The sequence below is a fragment of the Bos taurus genome, chromosome 24, assembly GCF_002263795.3.
Source record: "Bos taurus isolate L1 Dominette 01449 registration number 42190680 breed Hereford chromosome 24, ARS-UCD2.0, whole genome shotgun sequence".
NCBI lineage: Eukaryota > Metazoa > Chordata > Mammalia > Artiodactyla > Bovidae > Bos > Bos taurus.
Window position 1 is genome coordinate 46,295,197 of NC_037351.1, and position 13,876 is coordinate 46,309,072.

A 13,876-nucleotide genomic window follows, 5' to 3' on the forward strand; every position below is an offset into this window, starting at 1 on the left:
AAAGAGGGAAGGATTTGATTCTGCACACTAGCAGGTACCATTACAAAGCCTGTGTATGTGACACAGTGCTCAGAGAATTTACAGGTTACATGGGGAGAGAGGATGGACACAATAAGACACAAGGCTTTCTGGAAGAGGAAGCAGCGAGTTCATAGTGGGTTCCTTCTCAGAGCAGCTTCCTGTGACAGTGAGTCTCGGACCGCTGCTTTCAGGCTAGACACAAAAACTCAGAGGTGAGGGAAGGGACATTGTCTATAACAGGTTTGGACCGATGATCCTCTAGATAACCTCTTGTTTCTTTAACCCCTACTTAGTCAATGGCTCTCACGTCATGTGCAATAGGTGACCAGATCACCTTGAATTTCACCCCCACTCAGAGAGGTCACCACCCTGTCCACATAGTTCCCTCTTCCCCATGCTGTTGCTAACCCCTTATCTTGCTTCCTTTTCTTCCTAGCTCTTACTTGGCATTATGCCAAGTATTTATTTTTCTCCCATCACGGAGCATGAAGTCCCTGAGGACAAGGCTTTGGTCTGTTTTGCTTATGATTGTCTCTACAAAGCCTGGGGCAGTGTCGGCACAGAGAAACAGTCAACGTACACATATTGAATAAATGAATGAATGAACAGCTTATCTCTTCACTAGTATTCCCAGCGGGGAAACTCTTTCTCAAACTCCTCTTGTACACAAGGCCAAGAAGGTATATTTCTCAATAAAGTCATCTACTGCCTTTATCTCAGAAAACAATGGTTTATCCACTGAGTTCTCAGGTTCCCCATCTGTAGAAGGAGCCCCTTTTCCATCCCAGAACCCTACCCGGGGCAACTGGAAGCTTCCCACTTTGAGACAAGACCCAGATCACCCACAATCCCTCCTCCTTCCCTGCTGCCCCACCCCATGGGGAACAGTGCTACAGTCCCGTCACAGCTGCCTCCATACATTTCTGGATGTCCACCACCTCGCTGGGGTAGAGCTCCACCTCCAGGCGCCCGTCAGCCTGGTCTTTGTCCAGCCAGCGGTTGGCAGGGAAGGTGTACCGCTTGCCTTGGCGGGGCACGCGAATCTGGACACTGCCCAGGAACCAACTGGCATGCATGCCCGTGCTGTCGTGCCCGATCACCAGCCGGTTGATCTGGAAGGAAACACGCGATACAGGTGAGCAAGGAGCTGGTATAGAAGCCTCCATCCCTCCATCCCTACACCCTCCCAAAACACCAGGGCAAGCAGCTCCCCTCAGCCCAGACTCCAGCTCCTCAGGAGATGCGGGCTCAGCAGGAAGGGCTGGGTCCCAGGCCGGCCTGCCCTCAACCAGCCAGGAGACCAAGGCCCAACCTCTCCAGACTGGAGCCTCTGTCCCTTTGTCTTTAGTTCAGCCCACCTCCCAGGGACACGGTGAGAAGCAAGTGGGTGTGACCAGAGGTTTGAAAGCTCCAGTATGTACTGAATGCCAGGCAGTGGACGTCCTAAGAATGTGGTGGCTGCACAAGAACGCAAACATTCAAAATATTCACCATCGGCTTCCGATGCCATGTTGGTGATATGGCTTTGTTTTGTCTTACACCATACACGGTTGCACATGTTTTTGCATGTCTTCTCCGTCACACCCATCCTATAGGTGACAATAAGCAGACCACCTTTTGGGGCTCTGTCATTCTGTGTCCAGTGCCTCCTCTCACTCTGGGAACCAAGGTGTATTTTTCTCAGTAACACTATAGTTCAGTTGCTTTGCTACTTTATATTTTATGTTAATCTTTGCCCACAGATGTCATAGATGAGCACATAAATGTGCATGTTACCATCCTTAAATGTACCTCGCTCTTCAGGGTTTGAATGATATTTATGTTTTTTTTTTTTAGATTCAGGCCAATTCTAACATCAGATGGAATTCTCAGATGGCCTTTGAGGTCCCTTCCAGCCCCCTGGATCCTTTCTGTGGTGGTTTGGAGGGGTGGTGCTCGTTGTGAGTCTGGTGCCCAAAGGCCAGATTCAGAAAATAGTCCCTGTAAGCCTTGCTCTTGCTCTTCTGCGTCCTGAGCACCTATTTGCAGCTGCTATTGGAAACTCTATCACAGCTGAGTGCCTGGAGCCCGGTCGCCTGGAATCCAGCTACATCTACAGACACAGTCTGAGAGCCTTTAGGGTGTGGGCCAAGGAGCGTGGGAGAGCTTCGTCGTCTTTCTGTGGTGCTGGCACTGTGACAGAGGAAAGACAGGAACAGGTGTTTTCTGCCTGTTGTGACAGAAAATGCCATGAAGGCAGGGATCATCTGTCAGTCTCATAGTGGCCAGCACCTGACGTGGGCAATTGTTCAGTCACTAAGGCTAGAGCTTACTGAATACATACTATGCATGTGGGTGTTACTGACATAGTTAATGCTAATGACAATCCCACTGGAATCCCTTGCGATAGCAGTGAGAAAATCAAAGCAAACAGAGGTGAAGTAACTTGCACACGGCAGGTAAGTGGAAACACTCGGCCTCAGACCAGGCAGTCAGGAGCCCAAGCCCACACTCCCAGACTTTTGGCCACACTGCTTGTTGAGCAGGTTTTAGAAACACAAGAAGGGCCCAAACGCCCTTCCTCACCACTCGGATGTCTCATTTATCTGCTGGCTGCTGCCAGAAGTCCTTAGTTAAGGAAACAGTATTTCAGGCTACAATTATTAATTCAGCTTAAAATGTAAATACAGCTTGATCAAGGAAAATCTTGATTTAAGCTAAGGAGCTTCAAGATGTAAATGACTAACATGAAATCATTCCCCAGAGCACCTGAACTCAGGTGAGGCTCACCAAGAGGGGAGGGGTCAGCAAAGGGGGGCTTGTAACCCTCTCAGTTTCCACAAGCCACCCCGAGAGGGGCAAGTGGTAACACGAAGCCCTGCTCAGACACTTCTAGAAAAGTTTCCAGCACTTGAGTGCAGGCAGTCAGACCCATACTTCTCCAGGTGAATGCTTAGACCCCTCACAGCACAGTCAGCCGGGGAGGTGATGGTGGACCCATCTCTTATCTAAGGCAGAATCCCTCAGGTGTGGCCTGGGAGTTCACACTGCAATAGGCTTTCTGGGTGTCACTGTGACACACACGCCAGTTTGGAACTGGGAAGCATTTCCAGCCCGTCTTTACAGCTCTCCCTCCTTCCTCCTTCCCTGCACACCAGGGTCTACCCAGGACTCTCTGGTCCTGGCTACGGAGGTAAAGGAAACGCCAGACTAAGAACATGAGTTCCAGCCCCAGAGAGAGTCTGGAAAGCTTGACCACTGTTCACGTGCCTCCTGCTCCTCTGGGTCATACCGGAAAACAATGTACTGCACTAACCAAGTGGGCACTTTCCCCTTCAAATGGGTTCACTTGTGTGTTGTGAGAGTGTGTGTATGTGTGTGTGCAGGTATGTGTGTGTATGTGTGTGTATTCAAGTGTGTGTGTGTGTATATGTGTGTGCATGTATGTGAGTGTGTGTGTATGTGTATATGTGTGTGCATGTATGTGAGTGTGTGTGTACATGAGTGTGTGTCTGTGTATGTGTGTGTGCATGTGTGTGTATATGTGAGTGTGAGTGTGTGTACACAAGTGTGTGTGTGTGTGTGTGTGTGTGTGTGTGTGCCCATGTGCAGATACGCACAGAGAAATCGGTAAGACACCCTCACAGGGTCTTGGGAAAGAGACTTACAGTTCCAATGTTGAGGGTCTCCAGGGTGAACTCATCCACTCGGCTACGTTCAAAATAGTCTTTCAGGTTGTTGTCAGAGACGAGAAGAACTTGCTTAATGGTGTCAGATTTGTCCCCGTAGAGCTTGATGTAGACTCTGGAGTCTGTGCTGGCCCCAGGGACGTCCCCCGTCTTCAAGCTGATGTGATAGCGGAAGTCTGAACAGTCCAGGGCAGGAGGCGGGAGGGGAGGGGTTAGCGTGGGTGAGCCGCAGGGAGCTCGGGGCAGGAGGTCGATGGCCAGGGCTGGACACTCAGCTGGGGGTCGGGGGCCCAGGCTCTGGCTCTCCTCACATAGCCCTGAGACTGGGGCGGGGTGGTGGTGCTCCTACCATCTTTTGGAATCCCTTCATCTCAAAATCAGAATTCTGATTCCTGCTTCGTCTGCCCCATAGGGTGTGAATGCGCTGAGAACAGGAAGGCATGCAAAGAATACTAAAATGTAAGAGACGAGGATTTAAAGCAAATACGCATTCACTTTCTCGTCTGATGGATGAAGAAACCAAAGCAAAGGAAGCCTCTACCTCCCGGCAGAAAACATAGCATGTTACCTACATGGTATTAGTGCTGGGTGTTCTGACCGCGGTTTTACAGGTGAAGACTTTCAGCCTCAGAAGATGTTGTTTTTGGCTCAAGATGGCTACAGTTCAGAAGGAGCCAGCCTAGCACTAAACACTAGGCAGTCATCCTTAAGCATAATACTAGTCCTTAAATTTTAGAGTGGTGTTTCCACACAATCATTTAAAGAAGTAAGCTTGTATGCATTTTTTAAAAATGGAGAAATGGAAGCTGAGTCTTATCAAATAACATTTCTGGCATGATATTGAAATAATCACAATTGCTTTCTCTGAACTATTGTGTATTAAGGTTTATATATTAAAGTAAAATAGTTGGAGATATTTTTTCAAAAAGGGTCAGCTATGTGTAAATCCCTAATGTGGACCCAAAGGTCTTATTCTCACCCGAAATGCCATGCTGATGTTATTCTATCTTATGACCCAGAAAGGTCTGTGTCACCTGTCCACAAGGGAGGATAAAAGGCAAGGCCTAGGATAGTCTGAGCCATGAGCCCAAGTCCAATAGCCTTGTTCCAGGGCGTGGGTCTTGGGAATGAAAAGGGAAGCGCTGGAAAGGCAGGTGATGCTAGTTTCAAGGCCTGCGGTTCACAGCCGTCTCAGGGCCTTCTGGCGCTGGCAAGAAAGACCCGGAGAGAGACAGCTAAGCACACCTCTCAGGTGACAACCCCACAGACCAGTCAGGCCCTGGAGGAGGCCAGACCTGTGGGTCTAGTCCAGGTCAGCTCCCCCGGGCACACCTGAGGGCCCTGAGGGGGTGGCTTCTGTCTCTGCTGTAAAGATATAGCAAGACCTGTGAAAAAGACCGCTTCCTTATACCATTTTCATCTAAATCCTTTCAAAAACTCTGACTTGGGGAAGAGGGAGCCCGAAGGACCCTGTTCCTGTTGAACAGTGGGGCTTGCTGGAGTGGGAAGGACAGGCAGGAAGACAGAGATGCCTGGGCACTGGGCCCAGCTCCACTGCTGACCACAGACCTGGCTATCCTAGGAGTTCCCTTGGCACAAGCATGAGACTTGTGTCCAATCTAGGCATTTTTCTCATCTCTTAAGAACTGTTCCAGCTCTTAAATTCTGTAATTCAGTGTTCTCAGAATGTGGAATTCCAACTTTGCAATTTGCTATCTTACCATAGGAAGATATTTGGCTCCACCAGATCTGGGTCCCCCCTGACAAACTGGCATAACAACATTAGCTCTGCCGACTTCCAGGGTTCTTGCTGGACTCACATGAGATAAAAGTGATAAATATGTGGTCTTATTATTCATGTGAGCCCAGAAATAACGGGAAGGTCGGCGGGGCTGGTGTCATTATGCCCATTTGTCAGGTAAGGATGCACATCTGGTGGAGCTAAGTATCTTCCCGAGGTCACATAGCAAATTGCAGATAATAAGTGATAAATATGAGGTATTAAGGGCTTCCCTGGTGGCTCAGACAGTAAAGAATCTGCCGCAATGAGGGAGACTCAGTTTCAATCCCTAGGTCGGAAAGATCCCTTAGGGAAGGAAATGGCAACCCATTTCAGTACTCTTGCCTGGGGAATTCTATGAACAGAGTGGCGTGGTGGGCTATAGCCCAGGGGGGTCTCAAAGAGTCAGACATGACTGAGCAATTAACAGTTTTATGAAGCCTTGGAAAAGAAACCAGGTGTTGGTATTATTGAGGATTCTGGATATATTTCTTTTCAATTTTGTCTAACACTCATGAACAAATGAAGGTTCTTGAAGAAATAACACCAGTAAGGAAAACTATAAGACCTCTAGGATAATTCTCAGCATCAAAAAACAAGGTCCTCCTTGTACAGCCCCTTCCAAACATGTTTATCCTCTCCAGAATGACAGGTACGCACCCCAGAGCCGGGCAGCATTAGCCACTGTTACTGCCCGTGTTACTTTCATCGACAGAAGCCCACAGGCATCCAGGACACCACATCCAGGGCTATAAAGAGGCTGTGAAAAGCTCAGACAGGCAGAGGGTTCCCGATCTCTCTCAGAGCCTCTTCCTCCCTACCCTCTGCAGTGCTGCCTTCATGGAGTGAAGTGAAGGGTGTGTGCTTTCTCCAAGGGCTAGTTTCTAGGTAGCCAGGGAAGTCCCACCCAGGCCACACCCACCACCTGTCCTCTGGACCACTTACTCTTCAGTGTCGCGTTGCTGTCGCTGGGCAGCAACTCTCGGACCAACTGTCCATCATCCTTATCCTTGTCCAGCCACCTGCAGGCAAACAAGGGCCATTAGCTCTCTGAGTGGGGCAGCCCGACAACCAACCATCACACAATTCATGCAGAGTCACCGGGAGGCCACAGCTCTAAACTCAGCAAAGGAAAATGGTTCTACCAGAGCTCAGAAGAAAGGATCTCAACCCAGAATGGGAGGGAGGGCTGCCCTGCGGAGGTGATAACTGGATAAAACTGTGAGGGTGATGAGGAATTAAGCAGGAGAGGAGGGAGGTGCATTTGGATGAATAACGTGCTGGGACAGAGCAGAGCCTCCAGGAGCAGATGGAAGGCAAGTGTGGAATGGAATGGAATGGAGCAAGCAAATGTTGCAAGGTTGGCAGATGGGGCTGGAGAAGGGGCAGGGTCGCTTGATGTGGAAGCTCAGTTATCATGGTAAAGAGTCTGTCCTAAAAGCCATGAACACCTGTGTCATTATCATCAAAAAAAAACCCCACCTGTTTTTCTAAAAGTTCATCATGTGCGTGGTCCTGTGCTAAGGGCTCTGGGGTGGGGAGAATGCAGAGAAGATACACTGCAGTGGATAAGAGACAGCCCAGCCCCAGAGAACCTGTGGTCTAATCAATAGAATAAATACTAATTTTATCAGATAAATAACACTTTCTTAGGCATCACTTAACTAGCTTATTTTTATAGTCATCTATCTATAAGTTGGTATTACACACTTGTTGTTCAGTCACTAAGTTGTGTCCGACTCTTTGTGATCCCATGTACTATACAGTCCATGGACTTCTCCAGGCCAGAATACTGGAGAGGGTAGCCTATGCCTTCTCCAGTGGATCTTCCTGACCCAGGAATCAAACCAGGGTCTCCTGCATTGCAGGTGGATTCTTTACCAACTAAGCTAACAGGGAAACTTACACTATTAATCAGATCAGGTCAGATCAGTCGCTCAGTCGTGTCCGAGTCTTTGCGACCCCATGAATTACAGCACGCCAGGCTTCCCTGTCCAACACCAACTCCCGGAGTTCACTGAGACTCATGTCCATTGAGTCAGTGATGCCATCCAGCCATCTCATCCTCTGTCATCCCCTTCACCTCCTGCCCCCAATCCCTCCCAGCATCAGAGTCTTTTCCAATGAGTCAACTCTTCACATGAGGTGGCCAGAGTACTGGAGTTTCAGCTTTAGCATCATTCCTTCCAAAGAAATCCCAGGGCTGATCTCCTTCAGAATGGACTGGTTGGATCTCCTTGCAGTCCAAGGGACTCTCAAGAGTCTTCTCCAACACCACAGTTCAAAAGCATCAATTCTTTGGTGCTCAGCCTTCTTCACAGTCCAACTCTCACATCCATACATGACCACAGGAAAAACCATAGCCTTGACTAGACGAACCTCTGTTGGCAAAGTAATGTCTCTGCTTTTGAATATGCTATCTAGGTTGGTCATAACTTTCCTTCCAAGGAGTAAGCGTCTTTTAATTTCATGGCTGCAGTCACCATCTGTAGTGATTCTGGAGCCCAGAAAAATAAAGTCTGACACTGTTTCCACTGTTTCCCCATCTATTTCCCATGAAGTGGTGGGACCGGATGCCGTGATCTTCGTTTTCTGAATGTTGAGCTTTAAGCCACCTTTTTCACTCTCTGCTTTCACTTTCACCAAGAGGCTTTTGAGTTCCTCTTCACTTTCTGCCATAAGGGTGGTGTCATCTGCATATCTGAGGTGATTGATATTTCTCCTGGCAATCTTGATTCCAGCTTGTGTTTCTTCCAGTCCAGCATTTCTCATAATGTACTCTGCATATAAGTTAAATAAACAGGGTGACAATATACAGCCTTGACAAACTCCTTTTCCTATTTGGAACCAGTCTGTTGTTCCATGTCCAGTTCTAACTGTTGCTTCCTGACCTGCCTACAGATTTCTCAAGAGGCAGATCAGGTGGTCTGGTATTCCCATCTCTTTCAGAATGTTCCACAGTTTATTGTGATCCACACAGTCAAAGGCTTTGGCATAGTCAATAAAGCAGAAATAGATGTTTTTCTGGAACTCTCTTGCTTTTTCCATGATCCAGCAGATGTTGGCAATTTGATCTCTGGTTCCTCTGCCTTTTCTAAAACCAGCTTGAATATCAGGAAGTTCACAATTCACATATTGCTGAAGCCTGGCTTGGAGAATTTTGAGCATTACTTGACTAGCGTGTGAGATGAGTGCAATTGTGTGGTAGTTTGAGCATTCTTTGGCATTGCCTTTCTTTGGGATTGGAATGAAAACTGACCTTTTCCAGTCCTGTGGCCACTGCTGAGTTTTCCAAATTTGCTGGCATGCTGAGTGCAGCACTTTCACAGCATCATCTTTCAGGATTTGGAATAGCTCAACTGGAATTCCATCACCTCCACTAGCTTTGTTTGTAGTGATGCTTTCTAAGGCCCACTTGACTTCACATTCCAGGATGTCTGGCTCTAGGTCAGTGATCACACCATCGTGATTATCTGGGTTGTGAAGATCTTTTTTGTACAGTTCTTCTGTGTATTCTTGCCATCTCTTCTTAATATCTTCTGCTTGTGTTAGGTCCATACCATTTCTGTCCTTTATCAAGCTCATCTTTGCATGAAATGTTCCTTTGGTATCTCTGATTTTCTTGAAGAGATCCCTAGTCTTTCCCATTCTGTTGTTTTCCTCTATTTCTTTGCATTGATCACTGAGGAAGGCTTTCTTATCTCTTCTTGCTATTCTTTGGAACTCTGCATTCAGATGTTTATATCTTTCCTTTTCTCCTTTGCTTTTCACTTCTCTTCTTTTCACAGCTATTTGTAAGGCCTCCTCAGACAGCCATTTTGGTTTTTTGCATTTCTTTTCCATGGGGATGGTCTTGATCCCTGTCTCCTGTACAATGTCACGAACCTCATTCCATAGTTCATCAGGCACTCTATCTACCAGATCTAGGCCCTCAAATCTATATCTCACTTCCACTGTATAATCATAAGGGATTTGATTTAGGTCATACCTGAATGGTCTAGTGGTTTTCCCTACTTTCTTCAATTTCAGTCTGAATTTGGCAATAAGGAGTTCATGGTCTGAGCCACAGTCAGCTCCTGGTCTTGTTTTTGCTGACTGTATAGAGCTTCTCCATCTTTGGCTGCAAAGAATATAATCAATCTGATTTCGGTGTTGACCATCTGGTGATGTCCATGTATAGAGTCTTCTCTTGTGTTATGTATTAAATAGATAACTAGTGAGAACCCACTGTCTAGCTCAGGGAACTCAACTCAGTGCTCTATAGTGACCTTAATGAGAAGGAAATACAAAAAAAGGGGGGGATATATATATAAATATATATTTCACTTTGCTGTACAGTAGAAACTAACACAATATTGTAAAGCAACTACCCTCCAATAAAAATTAATTTAAAAGAAAAGAAGAAGGCAGGACAGACTGGCCAGGGAACTAGATGGAGACCAAGATAATGATGGATGTTGAACCAAATCAAGTGCAACAGAAATTTAGAGAAGTGAAAAAGGCTCATGTGAAGAGGCTCTGATCTGACTTCTCAAGGATGAATGAGATTTGCCGACAACAAGAAGTTGGGTCTGCACCCTGAAGGGAGGGGGCTTGATGGCTATGACTTGTCAATACATTGGAGTGGGCCACAGTAGACACCAGCAGGAAAGACATTGGACCAATTTGCCTGAAAAGCATTGTTTCCACTGAGCACAGGGACCCAGCCTGAGAACTCAGACAGTTGTGCAAGTAGGAGTTATCCAGGCCCCATACTCAAGATGGTCCGTGATATTGGGCTGATGGCAACAGAAGAGACACTCTCAATGTTCTCCAGAGCAACAGGGAAACCAAGATACTTGCTTCTTGTCTAGGGTGTCACTCCATTTGTCTGTGTCTTGGTGCTTATCTTTGCAGTCACTCCTATTATAAACCCAAGAGAGAGGCAACTCCTGGCCACGGAACGTATCAGAGGAAGCCAAGGCACTGCCGCCTCCCCAGAACTCCTGACCTGGCACTCAGGCTTCCCTAAACCATGGTCCACTCTATCAATACGCTGCCTCCTCTCCCCCGAGTCAGTGCGGGTGACCTTGTGGTCTCTCCCATCCCTCTCTTGAGCCCTGCCTCCCCAGGCCCATGATCTCTAGGACCTTGCTATCAGTTAGTTGTTAGCTAGCATCAACTATGACATGTAAAATAGATAAGCAACAAGAATCTACTGTATAACACTAGGAACTAAATTCGATAACCTACAATGGAAAATAATCTGAAAGAATATAACTGAATCACTGCTCCCACCTGAAATTAACACAGTATTTTAAAAATCAACTATACCTCAATTAAGAAAAAATTACCTGACCACTAAGTTGTCATGCTTCCCATAAACTTTCATGCTGTGAATTCAAGACATGAAGATACAAACTCCTGGCTTTGATGACAGGAAGGGAGAGACTGGGGGAGTGAGCAGTGCTGGTTAGAGCCCCTCAGTCAACCTCTGACTGTCCTGCTGAGGTCACTGCGGCATCTCCCACAGACCTGGAGGCCGCTGTGGTGCAGCCTTGGCCAAGCGCTCATAGGACGAACCGGGAGGATGGACCACCATCCTCATCCATCCTCAGCCATCACAAAGCCCCATCTCTCCCTTCTTGCCCTCCACCACTTATCCATCCCCAGGCCCTCCCCAGCAGCAAAGGAAACCATGATCTGTCATTTCAGTTTCCACCTAAATACTCGCAGGATATTAATACATATTTCCAAATATAGCCGCTTTCTTTCAGCTTCAGACACTTCAGCCCAGTTTCAGTGTCAGACGTTGTGAAATAGATAAGCCAGTCTTCTGGAGCTTTTATTATTCTTCCCCTGGGCTCACAAAAGTGTGGAAGTGTGCACACACATGTACACACATACACACTCACACATAAACACACACATCTACCATAGCTAAGATGTTCACCACTCCCTGATCCTGGCAGAGAAGTTCTGAGAGCAAATGCCATAACCACACACCTCAGCAAGACAGAAGAATCCAAGGCCTGTAACCTGAGCTGGGGAAGATCAAAGCTGGCAGGCCTGGTGTACCTGAGACACGGGAACTCCACGTTGTCGCTCTCAGGCTGCCCCTCCTCTCTCACCAGCACCCGCTCCAGGAACCAGCCGCTGCCACTGCCTTTGCCGTCGTGTCTGATCCTCACCCGCCTCACCTTCCGCATGGTGACAGACTCGATGGTGAACTCATCAGCCTACAGGGGAGACAGCAGGGCCAGATGGACGGTGGCTCCCTTGGGACCCAAACACCAAGGGAAGATCCAGGCCCAGAAATCCTACAAGCCATAGCAGATAAGTTGGGCTATTGGTCTTTCCCAGGTGGGCCAGGCTGCTAAGTCACTTCAGTCGTGTCCCACTCTGTGTGACCCCAGAGATGGCAGCCCACCAGGCTCCCCTGTCCCTGGGATTCTCCAGGCAAGAACACTGGAGTGGATTGCCATTTCCTTCTCCAATGCATGAAAGTGAAAAGTGAAAGTGAAGTCGCTCAGTCGTATCTGACTCTTAGCGACCCCATGGACTGCAGCCTACCAGGTCCATCCATGGGATTTTCCAGGCAAGAGTACTGGAGTGGGGTGCCATTGCCTTCTCCGCATGTGGGCCAGAAGCTACCCATAAAGAACAGTTGCACTCCACCCCAATTTCTCCCACTGAAACGTCATTTGATGTCAAGTTCTCAACAACTGAGATCTGCATTTCTTGGCTAAACAATGGCCATTGCCTGTGATCTCCTTTTAAAAGGCAAATCCCCTAGGAGGATTAACACATCAAGCTGTCATCAGTGACTAACCATTCATTGTGAATTCATTCCTTGGCTAATCTCCAGCTCTTTGCTGCAGAAAGACACTGGGCCCTTTTGAGAAAGGGAATGACTGGGGGGAACCAGTAGTCTTATTAATTTCAGTTTTTTCTTGCCAACGCAGCAGGTGCTACAAAGTCGCCAAGTCTATAGGAGCATACCCTGGGGACAGGAACTCGAGGGTGGGATTCATGGCAGGAGTCAGAAGATGTAGCAAGAAAAGAATGAGAAAGGATGGAAGGAGACCTCCACTCACATTCCGGGGCTTGCCCTGCCCTCACCAAGGAAGGGATGGCAGAGGAAGGAGAGGACCAAGGCTTATCAAGTCTTCATCTGATGACCAACCTTGGCCTCACAGTTTTGCAGCCACACAGCTCTTTATAGAGGAGGGCATGGCAACCCACTCCGTTCTTTCCTGGAGAATCCCATGGACAGAGGAGCCTGGCGGGCTACAGTCTGTAGGGTCGCAATGAGTCAGACACGACTGAAGCGACTTAGCACACACACACTGCTGTGGGCTAGATCTGCCGAGGCAGTGCATCTGACATCCTCACAGCAGCCAGCCACAGGTAGGCACCCTTTACCCACTTTAGAGGCGCAGGGAATGGAGTGACTGGCCCCAGTCTGCCTGACTCTTTCCCTGCTGTTTCACACAGCCTCCCCAGTCAACCCAGCTTGGGTGGGGAAACCAAAGGAAATGCCCAGCACATGGTCATGTGGCTGACAGGAGAACCTAGTTCTCCCACTTCCACGTTTAGTATCTTTCTTGGTTTTTCTCTTAAGAAGGAAATGAACAAGGTACCTCCAGGGGTCATGCCTAGTGGAGAAGACAGTGTTCTCAAGTGAGGCCTCAGATGCCCCAGCTTCCTGCAAGCCTGGGATCTCCAGGTCACTGTAAGGTGCCCAGCTTCCTTCCCTGCATGCCCACCCTGAAGTCCTCCTGCTCTGCCCTCTTCTCGAAACTCAGGGGTGGGAAGAGGATTGTGATCCTTTAGGGTAGCTCTCCAGCTCCCAGTCCTAGGAGCCTGGTGGGTGTCAGGCATGTAGTTCCCTGTTCCCTCCCCCAGAGCCAGCCTCTCTGATGGCCGAGGCCTGTACCAGTGGGCAGCTCTACCCAGAGCAGGGAAGACCAAGGAAGAGAGGGTGGGGCCGGTGGGGACATGGCACCGCTGCAACTTACATTGCCCTTCTCAAACAGGTCGGTGTTATTCCTGCAGTTGTAGAGCAGCCGCTCCCCTGTGTCCCCCACGTCACCGTAAAGGCAGAGATAGACGTTGGCATCCGTTCCCGCACCTTCGAGTTCCCCAGTGCACACCGTCACGCGGTACCGGGCCACTGGCAGGTAGAGGGGGAGACCACTGACTGCCAGCCCCCTGCTCCCAGCGCTGGCCCTGCTGCTCCCCACTTTCAAGCACTGCTTTCCCCTCCTCCATCCAGCTCTCATCCAGGGCTGACCTTGCTCCTTCCCTGGGCTGCCTCAGGACAATGAAGGGCCAGCTCAGCTGCGAATCTCTGTCCCAGACACTTCAGAGGTTCCTGCTCCTGGCTAATCATCAGAACTCCATGGGAAATGTTTATAAGAATTCC

At 48.5% G+C, this 13,876-nt stretch overlaps 1 protein-coding gene across 1 annotated transcript in view; it reads right to left on the reverse strand.

The window, feature by feature from the left end:
* Positions 1 to 13,876, reverse strand: part of LOXHD1 (lipoxygenase homology PLAT domains 1) — a 210,111-nt gene that overhangs the window by 108,897 nt on the left and 87,338 nt on the right. The window contains exons 13-17 of the mRNA XM_059881070.1: positions 13,470 to 13,624; positions 11,527 to 11,687; positions 6,415 to 6,491; positions 3,669 to 3,865; positions 941 to 1,133 (exon numbers count right to left, since the gene is read on the reverse strand). Of these exons, the coding sequence (XP_059737053.1) occupies positions 941 to 1,133; positions 3,669 to 3,865; positions 6,415 to 6,491; positions 11,527 to 11,687; positions 13,470 to 13,624 (783 nt within the window). The remainder of the gene's footprint in view (positions 1 to 940; positions 1,134 to 3,668; positions 3,866 to 6,414; positions 6,492 to 11,526; positions 11,688 to 13,469; positions 13,625 to 13,876) is intronic.